The 27394-nt window shown below is 47.8% G+C and overlaps 1 protein-coding gene across 1 annotated transcript in view; it reads left to right on the forward strand.

Annotated features, from left to right (window-relative positions):
* The window catches only part of CAMTA1 (calmodulin binding transcription activator 1), a gene marked incomplete at its 3' end in the record, with an annotated part of 904685 nt that overhangs the window by 415639 nt on the left and 461652 nt on the right, over positions 1-27394 (forward strand). Inside the window, 1 exon segment of the mRNA XM_079696990.1 lies at positions 27111-27246. Within this exon segment, the coding sequence (XP_079553116.1) occupies positions 27111-27246 (136 nt within the window).

Consider the following 27394-nt stretch of genomic DNA (forward strand, 5'->3'; position numbering starts at 1 on the left):
CTATGGAATCCCTTGACTTGCTATACAGCCATCATTATATGAAATGTATATGTTATATAAAATTCCTATACAACCATGATTGAGCTTATTCTGCTTTTGTCTTTCTTTCTTTTGTTGTCTACCATTTTGTAGTTGCACTATTTTCACTTTGGCCAAACATGTAAAATATGTAAAGTATTCTTCTCCCTATTTATTCTTTTTCCCATTTTAAATTTAGATCTATAATTAAATATATAAAGTGTTCCCCATAAGTCCATTTGCCAGAGTCCTCCGTTATCTCCTGGCTGGATGAAGTTAATTCTCTAGTAGATGTCTTAAGAAGGGCTGGCTCCTGGGTACATTATTCCCTCAATTCTTGTGTGTTTAAAACCCTTTTTCTATGGCTTTGATTTTAGAAGACCTGCTTTGCTAGATATAAACTTTTTGATTCACACCTTCTTTCTTTGAGTTTCATGAAAATGCTGCTCCATCGCTGCTCTGCTTTGTAGGTTGCTGTTGAGAAGTCTAATGACAGTCTAAATCCCTTGCCCTTGTAAATTATTTGATCTTTTGGTTTCAGGCTGTGAGGATATTTTCTCAAATGCTTCTTTGAGGTTTTTAATTCCATTTGCAGTCTTATGTTTCAGGGTTTTTTTCTCCTGCCTTATGGTTGTATTTTTGGAGTAATTTTCATCAGCTGAAATATTTGGATTCTCATTTTCGTCTTCCTTCTTTGAGTAGCCTTTATATAGATGAAGATGCTCCCACCTCTGTATTTCACAGGCCCGGCTGACTTTTTGAGTGGTTCATGTGATTTTTAGTTCAAGCGCCCCCTCTTCTGTTAGTGTAGCATAGTGCAGTTTCTTTAATGGTTGGCTTTTGGTGGGGAAAGGGGGAGGGGAGGAGTGTGTCCTTGGGTTTATTTTATTATTAGTTTGGTTTTGCAGATTCATAAATGTCAACCTCTTGCTTTCTCTCCCTTACTGCACACTTTCTGTATGATGCCCACCCTTCCTTTCTCACCCGCTTCTCCCCCTCCCAAGCCCACCTTGAAACCCTTCCCTCTGGTCAATGTTCTGGTCTATCAGCATTCTTTTTCCAGTTTTTTTTTTTTTTTTTTCACTTAAGGTGTACTTTCTCTTTCTCTAGGTAGTTTTGGTTTATTTTCAAGCCCTCCATTGTCTGCTTCTCACTTAATGTGGCTTTGGGACTTTTCCCACCCCTTTGCTCTCTACAGAGGTTTTGGGTGGGAATTCAAGAAGTAGCTTCACTGGAAACAGATGTTTATCTTTCTACTTAGAGGTAATTTGACATTATAGTGTCTCCGTCTTCTAGTCGTGCTAAAGCTGTGGGTTGTTTGTGGTTTTATTCGTTCTCCTTGTTGATCTGTGTTGTTTTGGGGGGACAAGTTGGGAGAATTGGATTTCTGTGACCACCAATGCCTTGGTTACCGGGAAGACACCTAGAGAGAATTTTGAGAGATTGTGCAGTTGCATCAATTTCAAGTCCATAGTAACTCAAGCTTGTCATCATCAAAGAGTTTTCATGTTAATTGTATACAAATGAATCTTGAGGACATGCTCAAAAAGGTGTGCTCTCTGAGGACGGCTGAGCACCTCCCCTGGAAGCCCACCCACATCTCATCTCCTGGGCCGGCCCTTTCTCATACTTCAGGCAAATATTGGAGACTTGTCAGTTTCTGCATTTGGGGGGTGGGGGAGGGGAACGTTGGTTGGACCCGATGAGGCTGTTATGTTGGTGTGGCACACGGGAGGGGGCAGTGCTGCTCTGTTGCCAGAGTGTGATCTAGTGGCTGTGACATGTGCATGTCTGCAGGTCTTTATCCAGAAAGGACTACTTCCCATCCGACCATGTTTTGACAGAATTTTTATGCAGGGTCCAGAACCTGAGTCGCATTCTGCTCTGCATGGCCAGGGAAGGGGCCCAGTGCCTGACACATTGCAGGGGCTTAAGAATGTTCATGGAATGAACGAATTGACTATCTTTGTTCTGAAAATAGACCACCTATGAGTTGTTACAGTAGGAAAACCAAGGCCCCTGGAAGGAGAGGGAAAGTTTATAAAGGATCTGTTTGGGGTCCCAGATGAGCAACGGAGAGAGGCACAGCACACTGTAGAAGCTCCACTTAAAATCCACCTTCTGTTTTTTTTTTCCTATTTATTTATTTATTTTATTTATTTACTTTTGGGTCTTCGTTGCCGCACGTTTCTCTAGTTGTGGCGAGCGGGGGCTACTCTTCATTGTGGTGCGCGGGCTTCTCATTGCAGTGGCTTCTCTTGTTGCAGAGCATGGGCTCTAATCACGCGGGCTTCAGTAGCTGCAGCACGTGGGCTCAGTAGTTGTGGCACATGGGCTCTAGAGCGCAGGCTCAGTAGTTGTGGCACACGGGCTTAGTTGCTCCGCAGCATGTGGGATCTTCTCAGACCAGGGCTCGAACCCGTGTCCCCTGCATTGGCAGACAGATTCTTAACCACTGCGCCACCAGGGAAGCCCCCAAATCCACGTTCCGAAGGAGCTTCGGTTCTGCTGTGGGAGCAGCCAGGTCACTGCCTCACCCTCCCGCCTGCTTGCTGGCCTGTGGGTCCTGGCCCACCTCTGTTCCCTCTGGGTCATACCCTCCTTCCTGGCACCGTGCACGTTCGCAGGAGCATCCAGATCACCGGATACCCACTGGTGGGTTTGGTCACTTGCTGTCCTCGGGGTGCTGCCCACCTTCTCTGTTCTCAGTGGGTTCCAAGAAAAGGGGCCACCTCAGCTCCGGAGCTTCAGACCCCTCTGGAGGATGGGCAGGTGCCTCAGACAGACTCTGAAAGGACATTGCAGAGTCTGAGCTGCCCTGACATCATAAGAGGTGGTCTGCAGCTGAGCGCGTCAGGGTCCCTGTGACCCCTGCGTGTCAGCTCTCAGAAAGTGGGTCAGGTGAAGAGCTGGTGCCCTGGCATCCACTCAGTGCCCTCCAGCCCCTCAAGTCTGTCACCACCGTTCCACTTTGGGGTTTCAGCGTCCCTGCGTGCCTGGACAACGGGGACGTGGTCAAGAGTAGGAGGACACGAGAAGGAGCAGGTTTCAGTCACGACAGCCTCTTCCCACCCTCGGACAGGACCAGATGGCCTCCCCCACCTCTCAGTAGTGGGCGTCAGAGTCAGCTCTGGCCAGGAATCCCTTCTGGAGGCTGCAGGGCAGGAGAGCCAGAGGCGAGAGACCCTGAAAGCCCACAGGACAGCGGCCCAAATGAACGATGTGGTGTCCTCAGAATCCGTCCTGTGGAACACTGAGGCAGCCAGGAGGGCGGGCGCTGGGTGAGATGCTGTGGATGATAGGAAAACCCCGTGACTGGGGACACTGCGAGCTTTTCTCCCAGAGCCCTACTTTTTTATCTTTAGGCAGAGCTGCCATTCATGGCATTTATTTACTTGTTCATTCTTTCATTCACTCACACTTTCAATGAATATTGCATTCTTCTACCTTGTGCCCCAAACCACTGGACTCAGAGAGTCAAAGATAGACTCAGAGGCCTTGTCCTCAGGAAGCTTTGAAGAGCAGTGTGGTTCCATGGCTCTTGGGGACTCACGGTGTGTGAGCCTTTGAAAGAGGAAGTCCGTCCAGAATCAAGCCTGTTCAATTTTGTTAAACTGAAAATTTTGCAAATGTCTTCAACTGTGGACTCTATTCTTCCTTACACTGTGAAGGCAAACTGTGCAACGCCTCCCAGGTCCACTGACAGGGGCAACACGGGGTCATGGGTGAGAGCACGGACTTGGATCCAGACAGATCTGGGTTAGAATCCCAGCTCTGCTGCTTGTAGCTACGGGATCAGGGCCCCCTGAAACTCGCTAGGCTTTGGTTTTCTCATAAGTAGTTTGCTGATTATGGTTCCTGCCCCAGTGGGAGGATTAAATAGGTAAAGGAATTGGCAACTTTTACCCCGTGGTCAGGAGGGATGGTGACTGCTGTGTGCCATGCGGTATCTCTGCCCCCTCTCAAAGTGCACACACACACACGCAGACACACACAACACAGGCTCCTATAACCCTGGCCTGGGAGGCAGCAGTGACCCTGCCTTCTCGAAGTTGTCTGAGCTGTCAGCTCCCCAGACTGGGGGGAACTCTGACTCACCGCAATGGGTTATTGAACTGCTTTGCTGCCAGATGTGATGTGCAGGGTTCTTATCATGTCAGTTAGACCTGGGAAATGGACCAAGCATGATTTCCAGCTAAATGAAACACTTCAGGACCATCAACTAAATAGATGATGCTTTTGAGAAAGTCCCTGAGTGTTGTGTCAGGGGGTTGGACCCTGGAAGGCCACCTTCTCCGTCCTCACCCCAGGTGATGCCGCATCACCTGAGCTGGCTCCGTGGGGGCCTCTGGCTGTGAGCACTTGCGCCTCAAGTGTTAGTGTACTTGCAAGGGTAGCAGAGATCTGATCCGTACAGAACACTTGGTCCTTTCTGGGCTTTGCTCTCTTTCACCCCCTCCCGTTCCCTTTCTGCCTTCCTATTTCCTGGCTCTGGCAACTACAGAGGATTATTTAGGAAAGTCACATGGCCTCTCTAGGCCACCCCACTCCACACCCCACCGTGACATAGCAGCTGTGCCTGCCGGGAGAGGGAGCTTGTGTTTTTGTAGGCTGGAGGGGGTCATGCATCCTGGGACCCCCTGGAGAGCCCTGACTCCTTGTTCTTTGTTCTGAGGGGCATGACTGCCATGCCAGCAACTTCATCTCTGCCAGTGCAGAGATTCCTACAGATACCTCTTTCTTCATGGCACTGTCCCATGCTGGGCCAGGAAATGCCCTTTGGTCTTCCAGCCACCGTGGAGGGAGCTTATGTCACCCAGACTACGTGGTCTCCATCATGGCTCCACCACATGCGGGTTTTGCAGTTGTGCGGGCTGACCTACAGGACCCTGTTTCCTTCCCTACGTGGGTGAAATACCTTCCTCAAATGTGGTGAGGGTGCAGTGTTATGCTCATGAGATACCCAGCACACTGCCTGGCAGAGAAGACGCCAAATCTTTCACTTCCTTAAGACCTCAGAGACATTTCCTTCTAGATCTTCTTCCCTAGCTAACCAATACCCTCACTCCTTCCTGCCCTTGCTGGCCACCATCTCAATCCATTCTATCATGGGCTATAGCTTAGACCTTTTTCTTGCCTTTTATTACTGGTTCATCCATGCATCCACCCATCCTCCCATCCTCCCATCCATCATCCATCCATCCGTCATCCACCCATCCTGCCATTCTCCCATCCATCATCCTTCCATCATCCCATTCTCCCATCCATCATCCATCCATCCATCCATGATCCACCCACCCATCCATCCATCCTCCATCTGCCCACCCATCCTCCCACCCCTTCACCTATCTATTTATCCATCCATCAGTCATTCATTCACCCCCTCATCCGTCCACCCATCTGTCCATCCATTCCTTGTTTCAATCATCCAGTGATTTATTGGACGTTTCCTCCATGTATGTGCCAGGCTGTGGGAAGCAGAGCAGACTCAGTCTCTGTGTTCACTAAGCTTTCAGTCCAGCAGAGGACAGAGATGATGAAACAGGTGTGTGTGTATGTGTGTGTATGTGGTGGGGGTGGGTGCTAGGCAGGGGGAGTAAGGACTGCTTGGGAAATGCATGGCAAGGTCACCAAACATGGGCCAGCAGGATCAGAAAGACTTCATGAGGAAGTGACTCTTACCTCCTTGACTATATACAAGAAACTCAGGGACAGGAACTGTGCTTTTTAGGGCCTGAGAAAACCAGTCTCATCAACAGGCAGTCAATCGAGGGCCTACTATTTCTATGAGGTACTAGGTTTACAAAGAGAGATGAAGATGCAAAATAAATAGTAATGCAAAGTAATGGTTAATCACTGCTTGTTCAATGAATTCATGGATGAATGTGCCTTTGCCAGGCTTATATTTGCTAAGAAATGCCCTCAGCACATGTTCAATCTGTGACGCCCCATGAACAAGATGCTTCGAAGAGCTCATTTGAGTTTTCACTTGGTTCATGAATATGCAAGCAAGCTTCCTTTTAATCTCAAATTTTATCTTAGTAGATGTATTTTAATTTATTTATTAGATCTCAGTCTTTCACTTGGATCTATGAGAAATTTAACAAAGGCATCATTCCATCTTCAGTGTGGTGGGTAGAGGGTAGACAGGTGGTCCAGCAGGTGATGTCCTGTGTGGAAGATTCCTGAAGACCTTGATCAGCCCTGATGACCAGAGAGATGCTGGGCTTATTATGACCACAGAATAGGCATGATTACATTCACTAGCATAAACCATCATGATGTGTAACGGCGTATGTGGCCCCTTGACTCGTGCAGAACCTTTACACAAAGCCAGAGAGCTCAGAGCATCCTTGCGCGTCTCCTAGGGGAGAGAGGCCGGCTCCCTGCAGGTGGGGCCTGAGGTCTCACCGGCCTCCTTTTACAGCAGGAAAGACTGCGGCTTAGTTGGAAATGTAATAGCTGCTCAAGGTAGGCTGTAAGCCGGGGCGGAGGTACTTGGTGAGCTTGCCACTGGCTGGCCTAGCTTTGCGCCCATCCACAGGGCTCTCCGAGGTGGCAGGGGCATCGCTGGGGGCGGCTCAGCTTCTACCCAGCGGGAAGGGGAGAAACCAGGAACTGCTGAATCCCAGCGGCTGTGTTCACACTCCCAACGAGGTCCACGGTGCAAGATTTCTAGAACTAGTGCCACTAACTAAAATTAATTTTAAAGGAAATCTGCTATGTAGTGGTTTTTACTGTTAGTATGATCATTTCAGATGATGAAGCACAGCAGCACAGAGCTCAAGAGCCCTCCCCTGCTCCGGTGGGGTGCCGACGCCTCCCTAAGCAGGTTGGAGGCATGGAGGGACAGTTCCTCTCTCCTGGTGTCAGGTGATTGTCAAGGACAAGACTCTAGGGCTGGTGAGGCACCGGCCAAGGCACCCCTGGGCTTCTGGGAGTGGGGGTACTCAGTGGACGCACCTCTCCTGCTGGCCCAGCTGCCCAGGGCCCTGCATAACAGCCAGCCCATGTCATTTGGATGGATGGATGGTACCCTGCCCACCATGCTGCAGCTTCATTTGCTGCCTCTCTGCACAGGCTGCCGCTGTGATGAGCCTCGATTCACGCGAGGTGCATCTCCATCAGCCTGCAGCCAGCGGAGTGGCAGAAAGTGCCTCCTGCTCTGTGACCCGTGAGGAGGTTGGAGGAGAGTCCAGAAGTGTCAGGAGGGAGCCAAAGGGTGCCAGCTGGAGGGGGAAGCCCCACATTGGTGCAGTTTCTCGCTAACGGTCCAACCTTTTATTCTCCCACATCGCCCCCTCCTCCCCCCTCCCCCCAGCCCGGCAACAATGTCCCAGGAACTTCTCTGACTAGCAATAGGAATTAGTATCTAAGGCATTGGATTTCTGGAGCTTGGAACTTCCCTTCTCGGGGAGTCAAGCCACGCAGGAGTGGTGGTGAGGTTGGTACCCCAGTGCGATGTGCCAGGCAGCTAACTACCCCAGAGAAACACAGAGGACAGTTACCGTGATTTCTGGGGTTCGCTTATCTGCCTTGGTCTCCTCTCCAGAGGTCACAATCTGAGACGTACAGGCCTTTAGTGGGCTCTGAGTCCTGTCCGGTGCAAAGGGGGTTCTTGTCCCCTAAGGGAGGCCACGTGTTCGTGGTGGAGGATGGGAAGCCGGCTCCCTCACCTTTTGGACTGCAGCCCCACCGCCCGTCCCCGTACAGCCCGGGCAGCAAAACAGCCTTTCTGAGGCTGCGTTTCCTCACCTCCAAGGCTGAGGTCCTCACACCCCCATGGGTCTGTTGTGGGGTCCATCACATGGTATAAGGAGCATGGCGGGTCCCCCCAGCGTCTGGTCCACGGCCCGCTCTGAGTAAACGTGTTTCCTTTGCCAACTTCAAGCTCACTGTCCCCACATCAGTGCTCAGTGAGAACTTTCCTCCAGGCCAGACACCGCCTCTTCGGAACCTGCTTGCAGGGGGTGGGCAGGGGTGGGCTTTCTCGTAAACGGGGGATAACACGGAGCTCGCTGCCTCCACTGCAGACTCCCTGCTGCTGCATCATTGCCTGCCCCCCACCGCGGAATGTCAATCATCTGCGTGTCATTTGTCTCTCTTGCTCCAACAAGATTATCTGCTGCCTGAGGACTGGAACTACTGTTTCCTTCTAACCCTAACCCTGCCCCTCCCCCAGGAGTCCTTGCCCTTGCCCGGTGTCCTGCACACAGTGGCCTCTGAGGGCACTGCTACCGGCCAGTAGTCCTACTTGAGAAGGACCCAAGTTAGGAGCCCCAGGCTAGAGTTCTCTGTGCCTTGAGCCTGCCTTAAGGTCATCTCTGGACCTTTTACCTCATTCTCTCAGCCACCTACCTCCCCTGACAGTAAAACATCGTTTTCTATTAAATGATGTGTCTGACATTTACCAAATTTTTATGTGACAATTTAGAAGGAACCAGTTGCCTTGAAGAGCCTTATTAATATTGCAGTAAGATGATTAGGGGAACATCACGGCCATCAGACCATAGGGCTCTGATTTACGAGCTTGGGAGAGCGTAGGCGAGAAGTCTCTATTGAGCAAAACACCTTCAGCACGATTCATGTTGTCATTAATGAAAGTCAGAGACGAGTCTTTCTGATGGTGCAGCCCTGCAACTCGAGGGTAGGGCTGAGAGCTCTTTGGAAAGTCTGGACTGTGCGTTTCCATCTGGGGAGCGTGTGCATTGGACGTGGGGGGATTTAGCACTGAGGGGTACATACGCTACTCAGGTCGGGGACGAGGTGGACTAGAGCCTTCCCGGGCGTCTGATGGTTTGGTCTGCATTTTGAGTCTCTGTGAAAATTGTCACCATCTTCCGAGGGAGACAGCACAGGACAGTTGTTAAAACACGTCTCTGGAGTGAGACCCACCTACACGGAAACCCTGGTGTCACCCGTACCTGCCTTGTGGACTTGGGCAAATTGTCTAACCTCTGTGAGCCTTGGGGCCTCCGACTGTGAAGACAGGTGACAGTATGACCTACTGCACAGGGTCATCGCATGAATCAAATGGGTGCATGCATGTCACCCAGTTTCCAAGGCTCACTTAGCGCTCAGCACATGTTGCCTCCCACTGGGGCTTGAGGAGGTCCTTACACGTCACCGCTGCTCCCAGCCCCAGTCAGGAAACCCATCGGAGATCTTTTTGGAGACCCTCCAGAGTTAACACGCCGTTTAGGTCTGTAGGAGACTTCCCCACACACACAAAAAAGGATATGGCTCTCCCCCAAAGGTTTGCAGCCTTCTGGGGAGGCAGACATGTGGAACCAACTGGAATGAAACAAGGGCCCGTGCAGGGAGGGGTCGGGTTGAGGGACCCTATGCTCTGGGAGGGTTGAGGAGCCACATTTAATTTGATGCTGGGGAAGGAGGCGGCAGCAGCAGCACTGGAGACGGGCCTCCGAGAGCCAAACCGGACTTTGGACTTTGGCCAGAGGATTGAGGAAGGGACTTTGGGCTAAGGCGATACACTGCACGGAGACGTGGAGGCCTGAGGGGACACGTCATGCAGATGACCCTGTGGGTCACTGGGGCTTAAGGCCACCTGTGGAAAAGGACGGCCAAGCGGGCTGAGCCCAGCTGGCTGAGGGCTTTGGATGCCAGGCTAAGGCATGCTCTGTTCCTGGGGGGCACTGAAAGTGTGTGGGTCCGTGTGTCCCCGAGTGTGGGGACTGTCACCCTGGAGCAGGCGCTGTCGGGGCTGTCAGTGTCCAGGAAGTGGGGGGCGAAGTGACTCATGGGTCTGGGGGGAGAAGGGTGGTGAGGCAGGGACGCGGGTGCTCAGGGCTGGTTGTCTGATCAACCCAGCAGAGTGTCACCTTCCTGTCCGTGCCACCGTCACCACCTGAAGGCCTGACACTTGCACGGGCGGACTTTTCGCAAGTCTGTAGAGACTTGTAAGACACGGTCCCTGTTCTCAAGGAACCAGAAGGCAAAACTAAACGTGTGACACCCTCAAGTGCCAGTGAGGCAGGGCCTGCAGGGGGCGGGGTTCCAGTGGGCCCGCCTGGAAAACTAAAGGATCCCTTGGCAATGAAAGGGAGCTTCCAGGAAGCAGGAACGAGGGGTGGGTGGGGGGAAGGAAAAAGTCTTTGAGGGAAACTGGCAGATTCCAGCCCTGGCCCTGTGCTCTCTGACCTGTTTCTCTGGCCCCCAGGCTCCCAAGGCCACTCAGCATCCCCATCCTGCCCCTGTGGCCGCATCCCCCCTCTAGGCCACCCCGGCTCCCACAGGGCCCTCCCCAGGCCGGCTATTCCTCATGGAGAAGCTCCTTCTCTGCCGTCTCCTGCCGCCCGGAACATCCACCACCCCTCCATCTGCACAAAAGCTCATTTCCCTGATTCTCTTATTAACCCCAGCTGCGTTTGCTGGGGTTTGCATCTTGTGCTGGGAAAAAGTCCTGGCTCAGGTCAAGATGGAGGTGAGGGCTGCAAGTCCTGGCCTCCGTGGTTATCACCTGGGCTTTTCTGCCTGGGACCCAATGCGAGATCGGGGAGAGACTCATCACTTCTCGGCCCGGGCGAAAGGCAGCTGAGATGGTTTCGGTATGCGTCCTGCAGTCCCCGGGCACCGTGCCCATGGCTTCCCTGAGATCTGAGGGCTTAGGCCACCAGAGCCTGTCCTGCTGTGGTCAGACAGCGTGTTTCCTGCTCAAGGGTCCCTTTCCCGAGCTCAGAATGTCTCACCTGCGTGCCCACCGCTGGGGGGAGCCTTTCGTAGCCAGAGTAGGAGGGACCCTGTATGCCCGGGACAGGGCGGGCAGAATAGGAGCCATAGCTGTGTCCCCAGGCACCTGTGCGCAAAAGGAGGATTTGTTCGCTCCCAACTCGGGGAGCACTTGAGTCTGCGCACTGAATGTGTCCCCGGCAAGTGCCCCTCCCTCGGTGGGGCAGGTGGTCTTGATTCAGAGCCCTTAGGCATCTGCCAGGCAACATCTTTGCCCTGTGATGGTGGTTTGAAGTTGGGAAGTAGCCAGAAGCCGTCTAGGCCAGGTCAGGAGAGGAAGGGCGGGAAGGAGAGAGGGGAAGGCGGGGGACAGGCTGGCTGCGGGGGTGAGCATCGGGCAGGGAGGGGCCCAGCGCTCCTCACGTACTCAGCCAGTGCACGTGTGCCGTGAGGCTTCCGGTCGAAGTCTGTGCGACAGCAGAATCATGAGATGGGGGCGGGGAGGCCGTGGTAGCTCCCCGTGCCATCTGCCAGCCCGGGAGCTGAGTTCGGGCTCCACTCGGCAGCTCTGGGGCCTTGAGTCACTTGTCACCTCTGAGACGTGGCTTCCTCCTCTGTGAAACGGGGAGCTCAGAGCAGCTACCTGATGGGGTGGTGTGGGTCAAAGGAGAGAATCCTTTGAGCTCAAACAAAACAAGCGGGGTCCCTACCCTCGCGAGGCTACAGGAACAGGGACCGCTCGGCCTGCCCAGTGTCCTGATGGGGCTGCACGCGGTGCTGGCGGAGGACGTGGTGGGGCTCAGGCATTGTGGGGAGACACCTCCCTCATGGTGGGGGGCCCAGCAGAGAGAGCAGGGCCTGTGGACGGACCCCCAGGCTGAGCGCTCTATCCCTGACCCGGAGCCCCCAGCCCTTTGCACAGGCCTGTGGGCTGAGGTTGGCTGCACTGCTGGAGCACACAGTGTGGTTGGCTCTGAGCTCCATCCATGGTGGAAGGGCCCCTGGACCCTCACGGGCCCGGCTGTCAGCCTGGGCAGGGCTCCCAGGTACCGTGGCCGGGTCCCATCGGCCAGGAGGAGCCGGCAGCTGCCTCCAGAAGCTGTGTCCATCCTGACTATCCTGTTCGCTTTGGAACCAGAAGCCTGATTTACTCCCGACTGCATTTTTCTGTTTTTCACTGAAGATTTTTTAAAAAGTTCCTAGACAAAACAATTCTATTTTAATGCCTAGAATTCCTATTTTGGGTTTCTTTTTTTTTTTTTTTTTTTTTGCGGTACGCAGGCCTCTCACTGCTGTGGCCTCTCCCGTTGAGGAGCACAGGCTCCGGGCGCGCAGGCTCAGCGACCATGGCTCACGGGCCCAGCCACTCCGCGGCATGTGGGATCTTCCCGGACCGGGGCACGAACCCGTGTCCCCAGCATTGGCAGGCGGACTCTCAGCCACTGTGCCACCAGGGAAGCCCTTGGGTTATTTTCTTGATAGCACTTATCTGTTATTAGTTTTGTTTTGTTTTGTTTTTTTGGATTGATGGATTTCCTTGCTAGACTGTAAGCTCCCTGAGGACCAGGACAGGCCTGTCTGTGCTATGCTGCATCCCCAGAGCCTCCAGGGATGCCTGGCGGGAGGGGAGACGGTGTGCTGAGTGGATGGAGAGACCAATGTTTGCAGTGACCTCTTCAGGTCAGCCTGGAAGGTGGCCCTGGCTGCTGTTTACACGGCTGCCCACTTGGCAGTATCCTCTCTCTGCCCATCTTTCTCTTAATAGTTATGGATTATGGAAAAGAAGAACAAAGCCCATTAAGAGGTTCCCCTACATTTGATTTGAGGAAGTTTTCATCAGAACAGCTCCATTTATTGGTCTTTAGCGTATAGCTGTATTCCCTTCTCACAAAATGAATATTGCCTTGTCTCCTTGAGAAAAATTGATTTCAACCAGGAAGGAGAATAGCAAACTCCCTCCTCCCCCTTTTCTTCTTCTTTTCTTTTCCCTCCCACTGAGACAGAATTTATCTCTTAGGTAGGTGTGGGGTAGGGGGGGAAAACAGGAGTAATTGGACCAGAAGCTAATTCCCAGAGATTCATTGTCTCGAAAGCTCCCACCAGAATGTGGGAAGCTTGCCTTGAATTGCATGCTAATGATAAATGACAACTCTAACAGACCGTCACATTGAGATGTTCAGTCCTTCCTGCTAGGAGATGACACATTAATTTTCTCTTAGATTTACATTGGATTATTAATAAAATAGAGGTGTTGGAAAATGACAGTAAGGGTCCGTGCAAGTGCCAGCTCTATTTAGGGCCAATTGAGATGTTGGTGGGGTCGAACATGACCCAGACACCGGGTGGCATCTGAGCAATGCCTTCTTTTGCTCTTCCAGGCTCAGGCTCCCGAACCTGGGTTGCAGCCAGAGGCAGGAATGGAAGGTCTGCTTTCTTCCCAATAGTATTGAGTCCACAGCCAGGGAAGCCATTTCTTCTCTCACCATTTTTCTTTGCTTCCTCATGGGCCAAACATTAAATGGTAAGGGATGTTTTCTGTATGTTTTGTCTTCGAGAACAGAGAGAGGATTTCCTTTGTTCCAGCCACCGAGTTGCTTGATTACCTCACTCATTGGATGAACATTTACAAGATTTTATGATGGGGGAGGAGGCGTAAGAACAAGCCAGTCTGGGTGAGCCAGACATGCCACGTCTAAGTGGTCACCCCACTTCTCTGCTTTAAAACCTTCAGTGGCTTCCCATTCCCCTGAGGGTCAAGTTCAGAATTCTTAGAGGGGATGGGGGCTGCAGGTTGGAGGGCACAAACCCCCCTGCCCCAACTTAGCTGAGACGCCCCCTGTGATACCCTCTTGTGTACCATCTACTTTTTCTTCCTTGCATTTACCAATGTTGGAGCTATAGAGTTTATGTCGCCTTTTGTTTTGGGTCACTCCTGCATTAAAATCCAGACACCTCACTTCTCCTTCATGGCAGGTAACACAGTTGTTACCTGGTCAATCTGTGTGTTTCCTCACACTTCGGACAAAAGCCACCCTCGTTCAAGACCCCTCAGCCAGGCCCGCCCTGCTCTCTGGCCTCATCTTCTGCCTGCATGCCCACATTTGCTCCCTACTCTCTAGCCACGTCCCAAGCCTGTTGCTCAGGCCCCGACCTAGCTGCTGTCTATACCAGAAAGCTCTTTCCTGGGGAGCCGCCCTGGGGGTGGCCTTGCTTTCATCTAGGCTTCTGTTCAGATGCTCCGTCCTGGAAGAGGTCTCCCCGGCTGCCTGTCACCCGTCACTGCCAGTTGTCGTAGGACGTACTCATTGGTGTCTGCTGTCCCTCACACCCCCAGAGGTGTGCCCCTGAAACCCCCCAGTGCTTCCTACCCGTCGTCCACCCCCAGGCTCTTCCCCGCTGAGCTTTACAAAGGCAGGGCTTTGGTCCCCTCTGTTCCCATCAGCACCTAGAGCGGCCTTACATGAACACCTGGCCCGTAATAGCTGCTCAATAAATATTAGTTGAATAAATCACCGAATGTCATAATAGAGTTTTAAGCCGAGCGCTCTGGGAGCTCTAGGAATGGAGCCACTAATGAGTCCCTGAGGATTTACCCTGGAGTGAGTCCTGGTCATGACCATCCCTATGTCTGGGCAGCCTTTTCTTTTCTGTGACCTCCAGCCACCACTGAAATGAAGCAGCCTGCGTGTAAGACACACTGGCTCTGCCTCTGAGTTCTGGAAAGACACACTGGCTCTGCCTTGGGAAAGACACACTGACTCTGCCTTGGGAAAGACACACTGGCTCTGCCTTGGGAAAGACACACTGACTCTGCCTTGGGAAAGACACACTGGCTCTGCCTTGGGAAAGACACACTGACTCCGCCTCTGAGTTCTGGAAGCTTGAGCTGCCCCCAATCTGCTTTCAGTCCTCCACGGAGACTGCTGGCCGTGGAGACGAGGGTCTGGGGGCTGCCCGCCTGGGGGTCCCCTCGCGGGGCCGTGGGCCGCGGGCCTCCTCAGGGGTGGTGGTGAGGCCTGCATGAGGCCGACAACATCCGCACTGCCTGTGGGTAGGCTGGGGTCATCTCAGCCTTTATTTAGGAAAGTGACAGCGGGTGCCGAGAGGTCCTCAAGCCCGGCTCCGGGAGCTCCTTCTGGAATCAGCTCATTTAAACCAGCTCCGGCAGACGCAGCGCCCACACCGCGTGGCTCACGGGGTGGGGGTGGGGGGCTTTTAGGCATATGAATCTCCCCAGTCATTTGTTCCCTGATAAGAAAGCCTCTTTTACGATTTTCAATTTGCCCTTATTCTGATGAAAAGAAGCCGGGGTTGGACCGCCTAAGACGGAGCTAATCAAATAAAGCAAATTGGTGTTACCTTCTCCTCATCCTTATTATTTCTATGGCTCCAGCTGGAATTTATTATGAAAAGCAATTGGTTTTCATATCTGGCAGATGGCGGCCCGGGCCGGGCCTGACAGCCCTTTCTTCCTGATCATTCCATAAGTAGCCCGGAGTGGCCAGACTGGGGCAGGGGAGGGGAGGACACGGGCTGCTCCCCACCCGTTTCCATGCTCCTTGTCCTCCAGATCGTGAAGACCCTATAAACAAGTCAGAAGAAAAGGCCAGGTTGAAAAGCTAATAAACCAGCCCCTTCCCGTGAGATTCGGGCTGTTGCTGGGGCATCGTGGGGCTCCGTTTGGCGTCCTATCCACCTTGCTGTGCTCTAGCCATCAATTACCACTCTCGATGGGTTTGTGTGTGAGGGAGATAAGCAGGGGAGACATGCCTTTTCCAGATTTCTTTCTTCCCCTTGCAACGAAAGGAAGAACTACAGGAACAATTTAAATCAGGCTCAAACGACCCTTCCTTTGTATGAAGTATTGAACAGTTCCTGTGGGCTCTAAAAGTGCGCTGGGTCGTTGCTTCTAGACAAGGAGAGAGGGTAGCTGGGATGTGCCGGGAATTTATAGCAAGATGCTAGGAAGGGGGTGCAGTGGGTAGCTCGCTGGTTCTGCCTTTGTGAGCTGTGTGACCTTGGGAAAGTGAATTCCCTTCTCTGTGCCTCAGACCTTCTCATCTGTAAAATGAGGAGAACAATACCCACCCACTAAAGTTCTTGTGGGATCAGGATGAGAAATGGGTGTAAAGGGCTTTCCGCTGTGTCTGACACACAATAAATGCTTGATAAATAGAGCCCCTGCTTGTTGTCATAGTAATTGTTGCCATGCTTATTATTGACATTTTGGACCAGGCTGTGTACTTGTAATGGTGCATTTAAATCAGGTCGTTCCATGTTGGAAAGATCAGAAAGAAAGGTGTGGGCACATAAATATGTGAGCCGTAATTAGGGTGGCATTTCTCATTTCCTAACTGCCCACGGGAGTGGAGATTTAGTGCTGCCTCAGGGCCGGCATCCATGGCTCCAGGACGGTGCGGTTTGTGCTTGTCACAGGGGCCTGTTTTACATTTGGGGTAAGGTCTTGGAGGCCGTTAGAAATGCAGGGACAGCATTTCCCTGTAGCCGGGCCCTGCCATGTGCCTTGTGGTGGGAGGGATGCAGCCAAAGGCAAGGAAAAGGAAGGAGGAGTCTGCCCAGGGTTTGGGTTCCAGCTGGGAAAGAGAAGTTCTTTGGAGATGTTCACTGTTTAGAAGCCACCCAGACTTTGTTCAGGGTCCTACTAGAAACGAGGACATCATCTGTTCTCCAAGGACAGCTGCAAGGAACAGATTGTGTGAATTCAGTGGAGCAGTAGCTGGTCAACCAGAATAGAACTTACTGCACAAAATCCACTGCCTCTAGGCCGGAGGGATGGACCCACAACAGACTGGCACCCGAGGAAGTCCAGGGATTGCTGGAGTGGGTAGGGTCTCAATTGTCTGCATGGGATTTTAAGGTGGTTGTCGAGGTCCTGGAAATGGTCAGTTAGTGACAGGGAAGGTGGAGGTTCTCAGAGGAAGGACTGTGACCCTGAGCTGTGTGGGGTCCCCTGATTTCTAAATTTAGAGTCAGGCACTGGAAAGGGTATCCAGACCGTTTCTTTTATAGGATTAACCTCGCCTTGGATGCACCCCCTGGTTGTGCCATAAATTCCTATTTGATATCCACGCACAAAACCTGTCAAGGACACATTGCTCCTCTGACTTTCAGTTATGAATCATCGTCTATCGACCCAGTTTGAAAACTATATTTCACCCTAAAGTGGTGGATGCCTATGTGTGCACCCCAAGTGTTTTTTGGGGGGCTCTCCCATGGTGCGTTTTCCAGAAGCACCCCACAATGTGCCATTTCATTAGTTCCTAAGTCCCATCATTGGTTCCTGCAGGGAACCCTGCAAAAGGGGGCCGGGTTTATTATCATCATTAGTCATGAAGAACATGTATTCTATGGCCAGCAGCATGCTGGGCACCTTGCATACATTGTGTCTACTGCAACAGAGAGATCAGGTAATTTGTTCAAGGTCACACAGCTCATAAGGAGCGGAACCAAGATTTAAGGTTTCCCTAGGGCTCACTCCAAATCCCATCAGCATCTTCTTTTTAAAAACTTCTTATTATGGAAAATTTCAAATATCTACAAATGTAGAAAGACTAGTATAGTGACTAGTATAATAACTAGTATGATGAACTCGGTATACTTATCATCCACTTTCAACTCTGATAGACAGTAGATAGCCAGTCTTGTCTCATCCACACACAGACCCCACCACACACATTATTTTGAAGCATACCTTAGACTGTGTAGTTTCATCAGTGAATGTTTCAGTATGTATCTCTAATACATATATACACATATATCTATATCTCTCCCTCTACATATGATCACCTTTCAAAAATACTTCTGCACTATAATTATCACTCTAAAAATTCATAATAATTCTAAACATCATTAAGTATCCAATCACTGTTCGAAATTCCAATTGTTTCACAAATGCCTTTTTTTTTTTTTCAGTTTGTTTGGCTCAGTATTCAAGTAAGGTTTACACATTGCGACTGGTTGATGTATCTCATTGTCTCTTTTAATCTGTATATTCCTGCTTTTCCCACTCTCCTCTCTTTGTCATTGAATTTGTTGAAGAATCCAGGTTGTTTGTCCTATAGAGTTTCCTACAGCCTGAATTTTGCTGTCTATATCCCCATGTCCTTTTTGCTGTGTTCATCTGCCCTCTGTAGATCTTATAAAGTTGTAGTTAGATCAAGAGGCCTGAATAATTTCAAGTTCCTTTTTTGTTTTGTTTTTGCTTACAGCAAAATGTTCTTCCATCAGGGACACATACTATCTGGTTGTCTCTTTTGTGATGTCAGTCACTGTTGGTAATCCATTAATTCATTAGAGGTTGCAAAATGGTGATATTTTAATTCTCTCACTTCATTTATTGTCTGGAATACTTTTATAGGGAAAGTCCTCTCTTCTGCTGTTTGCTACTTAAAGGAACAGTTTGTACAGGGAAGGTAGCATAAATGCCTGATTCTTTCTCCCTTCCTTCCTTTCTCCCTCCCTCCCTCCCTCCCTTCCTTCCTTCCTTCCTTCCTTTCTTTCCTTCTCTTTCTTTTTTTAGTTTTCAAAATAATGTATTGCGTAGCTACCATCCTCCAACAATAATCAATTAATTTTTTGTGTTCTTTAAGATCATTTATGAACTTATGGGTTTAAACATATTTAATGTGTTTTAATACATTGTTACTATTCTTATTGATGTTCAAATCATCCCATCTTTGGTTAGTGGGAGCCTCTTCAAGTTGGTTCCTGGGTCCTTTTCACAAAATTTTTAAGTCTGTTACAGTTCACGTTATACTTAATGGTGAAACAATGTTTTCCCTCTAAGATGAAGAACAAGACAAGGGTGTGTCCTCTTACCACTTCTATTCAGCCTTGTGCTGGAGGTTCTAACCAGTGCAATAAGGCAAGAAAAGGAAATGAAAGGCATCTAGAATAGAAAGGAAGAAGTGAAACAACATTTATTCACAAGTGACATGATTGTATACGTAGAAGATCTGAAAGAATCTGCAAAAAAATTATCAGAACTAATAAATAAGTTTAGCAAGGTCATAGGATACAAGATCAATATACAGAGATCAATTGTATTTCTATTTCAGTGGAAATGAACAATCCAAAAATGAAATTAGGAAAGCAATTCCATTCACAATAGCATCACAAAGAATAAAGTACTTAGATAAATTTAATGTACAAAGTGTAAAACCTGTACTACAAAGTCTTATTGAGAGAAATTAAAGGTTTACATAAGTGGAGAGATATTCTATGTTTTGTGATTGGAAGCAATTGGAAGATTCACTATTGTTAAGATGGCAGTTATTTCCAAACTGATTTCAAGATTCAGTGCAACCCCTATCAAAATCCCAGTGGGCTTTTGTCTTGTTGTTATTGTCATTGCAGAAATTGTCAAATGAATCTTTTTTTTTAAATTGAAGCATAGTTGTTGTATGATATTATATAAATTACAGGTGTACAATATAGTGATTCACAATTTTTAAAGGCTATACTCCATTTTTAATTATTATAAAATATTTGCTGTATTCCCCATGTTGTACACTATATCCTTGTAGCTTGTTTTATACCTAATAGTTGTACCTCTAACCCCTTACTCCTATCTTGCCCCTCCCCCCACCCTCTCCCCACTGGTAACCACTAAGTTGTTCTCTATATCTGTGAGTCTGCTTCTTTTTTGTTATATTCAGTAGTTTGTTGTATTTTTTAGATTCCACATATAAGTAATATCATACAGTATTTGTCTTTCTCTGTCTGACTTATTTCACTTAGTATAATGCCCTCCAAGTCCATGCATGTTGCTGCAAATGGCAAAATTTCACTCTTTTTTGTGGCTGGTTTTCCATTGTATATAGATATCAACATCTTCTTTATCTGTTCATCTGTGATGGACACTTAGGTTGCTTCCATATCTTGGCTATTGTAAATAATGCTGCTGTGAACATAGGGGTGCATGCATCTTTTTGAATTACTGTTTTTGATTTTTCAGATATAAACCCAGGAGTGGAATTGCTGGGTCATATGGTAGTTCTATTTTTAGTTTTTTGATAAATCTCCATACTGGTTTCCACAGTGAATGCATCAATTTACATTCCCACCAACAGTGTACAAGGGTTTCCTTTTCTCCACATCCTCTCCACCATTTGTTATTTGTGTTCTTTATGATGATGACCATTCTGACAGGTGTGAGGTGATATCTCTTTGTGGTTTTGATTTGCATTTCCCTGATGATTAGTGACGTTGAGCATCTTTTCATGTGCCTGTTGGCCATCTGCATTTATTCTTTGGAAAAATGTCTATTCAGTTCTTCTGTCCATTTTTAAATTGGGTTTTTTGTTTGTTGATGTTGAGTTGTGTGAGCTGTTTATAATGTTGGATATTAACCCCTTTATTGCTCATATAATTTGCAAATATTTTTTCTATAAGTCCTCCAACTTTGTTCTTATTTTTCAAAATCGTTTTAGCTATTCTAGGTCCTTGTATTTCTGTATACATTTTAAGATTTTTTTTCCATTTTGTCCATGAAAAAAACCAATCTTAAAATGTATACAGAAATACAAAGGACCTAGAATAGCTAAAACAATTTTGAAAATAAGAACAAAGTTGGAGGACTTATAACCCCGACTTCAAAGCTTGCTATAAAGCTACAACAATCAAGACAGTATTAAAAAAAAAAAAAAAAAAAAGACAGTATAGTATTGACATAAAGATAGAAAATAGTATAGAATATGAAGTCCAGAAATAAAGCCTTATGTTTATGGTCAATTTATGTTCAACAAAGGTACAAAAGTAATTCAGTGGGGAAGAGGATACCTTTTTTTTTTAAAAAACTAAAACAAAAACAAATGGCACTGGGACGATTGGATATCCATGTGCCCAAAATCAACTTAGGCCCTTACCTCACACCATACACAAAAATGAACTTGAATGCATCATAGACGTAAATGTAAGAGCTAAAATTATGAAACTCTTAGAAGAAAATACAAGGGAAGATTTTTGCAACCTTGGGTTAGGCAAAAAGTTCTTAGATATGACACTAAAAGCATGATTCATAAAAGAAAAAAATTGATAAATTGGACTCTACCAAAATTGAAACCCTTCGCTCCTTAAAAGAGGCAATTAAAAAAAAAAAGAGTCATAGATTGGGAGAAAATACTTGCAAATCACATATCTGATGAAGGACTTGTAACCAGATTTTATGTAAATAACTCTTACAACTCAAAAAGAAGAAGACAAACAACTAAATTAAAAATGGGCAAAAGATTCAAATAGACATTTTACCAAAGAAATTACATGAATTGCTAATAAGGACATGAAAAGATGCTCAACATCATTAGTCATTAGGGAAATGCAAATTAAAACCCTACCACAGGGCTTCCCTGGTGGCGCAGTGGTTGAAGGTCCGCTTGCCGATGCAAGGGGCACGGGTTCATGCCCCGGTCCAGGAAGATCCCACATGCCGCGGAGCGGCTGGGCCCGTGAGCCATGGCCGCTGAGCCTGCGCGTCCAGAGCCTGTGCTCCGCAACGGGAGAGGCCACAGCAGTGAGAGGCCCGCGTATCGCAAAAAAAAAAAACAAAAAACAAATAAAAACAAAACAAACAAACAATAAAACCCTACCACACACCTACTAGGATGGCTATAATCCAAAAGACAGACAATACCAACTATTGGGGAGGGTGGGGAGACTTTGGAATCCTCATATATTTCTAGAGGGAATGTAAAATCATGCAACCACTTTGGAAAATAATCTGGCGGTTTTATTTTTATGTGATCAGATGTACCCATCCTTCACACACTGTTGCTAGATTTTTGAATGTTTAGGAAAGTTTTCTCTACTTTCAGGTTAGAGAAATTTACCTGCATTTTCTTCTAGAGTAATGTATGATTTTATTTATTGCATTTAAATCTCTGGTCCACTTGGAATTTATGCTGCTTGTAAGATGTGAAGGATTCATTCAATTTTATCTTTTTTTCCACATGCCAACATCACTTATTAAAAAGTCAGTCTCCTCCCACTGACTTGAGATACCTCCTTCATTGTATACTAAATTTGTGTATGTAAGTGGGGATAGTTCTGGATTTTCTATTCTGTTCTATTGGCTGTCTATTTATTTGTATGACAATTCCATACTTTTTAAAATATTGAGGCTTGGGCTTCCCTGGTGGCTCAGTGGTTGAGAGTCCACCTGCCGATGCGGGGGACACGGGTTCGTGCCCCAGTCCGGGAAGATCCCACATGCCGCGGAGCGGCTGGGCCCATGAGCCATGGCCGCTGAGCCTGCGCGTCCGGAGCCTGTGCTCCGCAACGGAAGAGGCCACAACAGTGAGAGGCCCACGTACTGCAAAGAAAAAAAAATCTATCTACCTATCTATCTATCTATCTATCTATCTATCTATCTATATATATATATAGAGAGAGAGAGGCTTTACAGAATGTGTTAATAGCTGGTAGGGCTAGCCTCTAAACCTAGGTGCTCTTTATTGGAATTTTTCTGCCCATTCTTGGTGTTTTTTTCCCCTCCCAATAAACTTTATAATAAATTTTTCTAGACACAGAAAACATACTCTGCTGGGATTCCTGTTGCCATTATGTTACATTGATAAATTAACTTTGGGAAGATTGACATTTTTATGATCCTAACTTTTTCTAACCTTCTTCATTTATTGAAACCTACTTTTGTGTCTTTTAGATAATTTTAGTTTTTCTCCTTAGGTTTTGGGAATTTCTTATTATATTTATGCCTAGGTACTTCATTTTATTTTCTCTAGTAAATGGAGTCTTCTGTCATTCCTTCTGTCTGTTTTGTGTGTGTGTGCACATGTGGGTGTGTGTATATGACACACACACATAAGCTATTATTTAAACATGTATATTTTATTGATTATGTATCTTAATTTTATACCTGTTTGTTTACTTTTGTAATTTGCAGCAGATTTTCCATTGGTCCCATGATCTTTTTACCATATTGCACTGAGTGTTACTGGCTTTGCTAACTATTAGTTTCTTAGATTAAAAGGTTTCTTGCCTAGAAACCTCCCTGGTTAGAAAGAACCTCCTGGTTGTTCACCTTTTTTCCCTTGACATTCCTCTCCCTGCTGCAATGGAGGACTTGGATTGTTTTCCCGAGACCCTCTTACACTGTCAGCCTTAGTTTGGCTTCTCTCAGAAGGAGGTCCTGAGATGAGGATTTCAGTACAGGCAGTTTATTTGAGAGGTTGTCCCAGGAAACAACAGAGGGGGAGTATGAACGTGAGAGAGGAAGGGGAGGCATACAAAGAAAGGGTATTTTTTTCCCAGCAAGTCACCACAGTGGGTGACTGGAGCTTGTGCTCTGGGAGACGGTACAGAGTACCTAGAGTTATCCTAACCATGGGGCGAGGAGGTCTGGATGGCTTCTGTGTTATCCCAACCTGGACAGGAAGTGAGGAAGCTGGGGAGCCACCCACCAAATGCCCGTCCATTGGGTGAGGGGTGCTTTCAGGGCATCAGGGTTCACCCAGCCAGTAGAGCAGAACTGGGATTCAAACCGGGACTGGCCCCACAGTCTGTGCCTTGGAGGAAGCTCTGGAGAGTCATAGTGACTCCAGGTGAATCCTGCTCAGTCACTTTCTGGCTAGAAAGGCTTGATTTCCTTATCTTTATGTTGGGGATGGTAATAATACCTACCTCGTAGGGTTGCTGTGAGGATGAAAAAATGTAGGTTATAGACACAGACATAGATATAGAAATAGATGTAGATACAAATGTAGATGTAGATATAGATACAGATACAGGCATAGGTGTAGACATAGATGTGGGTGTAGATCCAGATGTAGATAGAGACATAGATGTAGACATAGATGGAGATATAGATGAGATATAGAGACATAGATGTAGATAGAGATATAGATACAGATACAGACATAGGTGTAGACATAGATATTGGTGTAGGTACGGACATAGATATAGATGTAGATAGAGACACAAGTGTAGACAGATATAGATGTAGACATAGATAGAGATGTTGACATAGATGTAGATGTAGACATAGACACAGGTGTAGACATAAATATAGACATATTGGAGATACAGGTGTAGATATAGACATGGATACAGAAGTAGATGTAGACATAGACATTGAGATGTTGACATAAATGTAGATGTAGACACAGGTGTAGACATTGATATAGACATAGATGGAGATACAGACATAGATATAGACTGGATACAGATGTAGTTGTAGATATAGATGTAGACGTAGGCATAGATGTAGACATGTAGATGTAGATATAGAAGCAGACGTAGGCCACACGTGGCGCGCTCCCCCAGCACTGGCAGTAACTGGGAGCTGGTGACATTGTCGTGTGGCAGGACTTTGGTGCCTCATCCTTGCGGTTGCCATCACCTTCTGTCCTCAGCTCCATTCCTGCTTGTTTGCTCTTCTCAGATGGGTGCTCCCTTTCGTGCTGTCATGAAACTTACCAAAGCTCTCCCCTGACGGGCCCCCACCTCTCCTTCTCCCCAGGGCAGCACTCTGGCCCCCTGCCTTCCTCGGATCCCTCCCACCAGCTCCGACTTGCTCTTGACTGTGCTCTGGGAGGTGGCACAGCCTCACTTCCTTTGCACTGTGGGGCACGTGGGCCCCTCTGCATGCAGCCTGTCTGGCTTTCCCTTTGCCATTCTCAGGACCTGTGAACTGTGCGGGGAGGGACCTTCCCCCATCACGCAGAGCACAGCAAGTTCTAATAAAATCCGAGTGGCGGATTAAACACTATTCGGTTGCTCATTATTGCAAGTTAAAATGATGATTCCATTTATTAAGGCCATTTAGGTTGGACACTCTTGTCCCCTGTGGGATTATGTCCTACTGAAAGTGTTGGATGACAGGGCCCCTCACGCTCCCAGAACGCAAAGGGCAGGTCACCAGAGGAAGATGGGTTTCCTCGGGTGGGTGCCGTTGTTATTCTGACTGTGGATATGATGGTGTCTGGGGGCGTCCCCTCTCTCTGGGTCATACCGTTTGTGATCTGTGGACAGTTGGCCTGAAGACACTGCTGAGGTTCACTGACCATGTTTAGACAGGGCAAGAGGATGGAGCAAATCACACTTCCTGTCTTAGCTCATGAGAAGCTGGATTGGATTAATGTCCTGTCTTCTTGAGCAGATGAGTATTCTGGGACCGAGGGAGTCCCTGCAACGCTCTCGTGGGTGTCTTCTTTCCTGTTTGGAGGGGGCGAGACAAGCAGAGCCCGTCTATTTGATCAGATGTCTTCCTTTACTTATTCCTTGGACAGTGGCTTAAGCACAGCCGTTGGACTTTGGGGACCTTCTAATGAGTCTTTTAGGAAGCGGGAGGACTCACAGCACTCTGGAGATTGGGTGCCTGTACCTAGAGCGGGGCTGAAATGAAAAGGGGCCGGCACCGTGGGGACCGTATTCCAGCCCACCTGCCATTCAGAAATGAAAGAGAACTGTAAGGTTTTCAGTGCAGACTCGTAAGTGCGAGACAGATACCGTCAGGTGACAGGTTGTGACAGCGCGTGGAGCTGCTTCCCCATTGTTTTAGTGGGTGCAGACTTGGGGAGGAAACCAACACTGACACAAACCAACTGCACAGTGACTGGCAAACAGTGAAGTGTTAGGAGTCGCTGCTGAAGGTCGATAATTTCCAATGGAATTGCTGTTGAGTCATCACCTGGCCGCTGAACGACACAGCCCGTCTGGGTGAGAACTACAATTAGCTGCTGTCAACCTGGAGTGATTTTTTTTCCCCTACAGACAGTGGAATAGTAAGACATCAATAGCTAACGTTCTGTGCCCAACTGTGAAGTGGCCCATAGTTCAAAGGAGAAGAAAAGAAAGGGATGGAGGCTCTTGCCCCAGCCCCAGGGAAGACCGGCTACTTGCTTTCTCTCCTCTGCCACAGCAGAGAAACAGGAGCCAACTTGCATCAGAAGGAACCTATCTATGAAACAGAAACAGAATCACGGACATAGAGAACAGACTGGTGGTTGCCAAGGGGGTGGGGGGTTGGGGGAGGTATGGAGTGGGAGTTTGGGGTCAGCAGATGTAAGCTGTTATATATAGAATGGATAAACAACAAGGTCCTACTGTACAGCACAGAGAACTATGTTCAATATCCTATGATAAACCATAATGGAAAAGAATATTTTTAAAAAAGAATATATATATATATATGTATAATTGAATCACTTTGCTGTACAGCAGAAATTAACACAACCTTGTAAATCAACTATACTTCAATAAAAAATATATTGATTAAAAAAAGAAAAAGAAGAAACCACTTCCTTTGCCTTGTTTGTGTCAGGAGCTCTCTCACCCCGGCTAGGAAGGAGCTGGAAGGCCTGTGTTGTCCCCTGGGTGCACAGATCACTTCCCTTTCCTTTTTCTGTGTTGAGCCTTCAGGTGGAGAGTGACACAGCTGGTAGGGCTGGTGTGCCATGTCTTGTAGCTTTCGGGGGCATCTTCCTTAAAGGATGGACCTGCCTCCAGCTGCTGGAGCTTTATTCTGGAAGGTTTACCATAGCACTTGCCCTCAGCTGCCAGGAGAGTTTAGTTCTTTGTCTCCTTGGTGTCTCCAAACCAAAATTTGTCACTGCTACAGCTATAGGATGAGCATAAACATCCTCTCCTCTTTGTGGTTGACGCTTGGGGTCTTCTAGGGAAATTCAAGATTCTCTTTGTTCTTTTTAAATGGCACAGAGAACGGCCATCCCACTCTTAGTGTTCAGCAAGTGCGTAACTATTTTTCTAAGATATGGTGGTCATGGACCGAATGGACAAATTGGCCTGGCAGTGCTGAGCCCTTTCACAACTGAAGCCCAAATGGGAAAGAATCAGGTATTTAGCTTGCTTGGGAAGAAAGGCTGTAGGGCTCTTCCACATCCAGCAGGAATCTAAATGCAGGCGATGAATCAAGAGCGTCTGGCCTCAGCGACTAGTTTTTCCATAAAAACTAGTCATCTAGTGTCTGCGTTAAACTTATTTATTTACTAATCTTAGGTGATGGATTAAAAGATGTGCAGAAAATCTTTCTACAAGAGATAAGATATTGCCGGCTGCCATAACACTCCCGGCTCTTTTTGCTTTCTTTCTATTTTTCCTACTTTTCAGGGCAGAGCTCGGGCTCCCACGCCATATATCCTGATTAGATAGTGGATATTACTAAGGGGATGTTTTTTAAGCCTACCATTGACACATTTAATTCATTAGGTACCAAATCCACAAGCAAATTTTGCATGGCCATAAAACATGGTTAATCCAGGGAGCTGCAATAAAAGGTGAAAAATTACGGTCCAGCAAATGTGGAATATTGCTCTTCTGTAGAGACTTTTACTGGTCTACGGTATCTTTCTTCATAAATTTTTCTTCTGCTCGGTTCTCTTGGTAACTTAACCATTTGTTGTTTTCAGACCGCAAAATGGCTCAATGATCCTCTACAACAGGAAGAAAGTGAAATACAGGAAAGATGGGTATTGCTGGAAAAAGAGGAAAGATGGGAAAACGACCAGAGAGGACCACATGAAACTGAAGGTCCAGGGAGTAGAGGTAAAGCGCAGACACGGCTCTCTTGTTCTACAAATGTCATTTCTGGGCTGCCATAGGATGGAACTGCTTTCGAGTCATTTGATGCCAGGCACTTCTTGTCAACAGTATTTTGTTTGTCAAGACCCTGTTTGTTGTTTTTCTTTTTTCC

Source organism: Hyperoodon ampullatus, assembly GCF_949752795.1.
Source record: "Hyperoodon ampullatus genome assembly, chromosome: 2".
NCBI lineage: Eukaryota > Metazoa > Chordata > Mammalia > Artiodactyla > Ziphiidae > Hyperoodon > Hyperoodon ampullatus.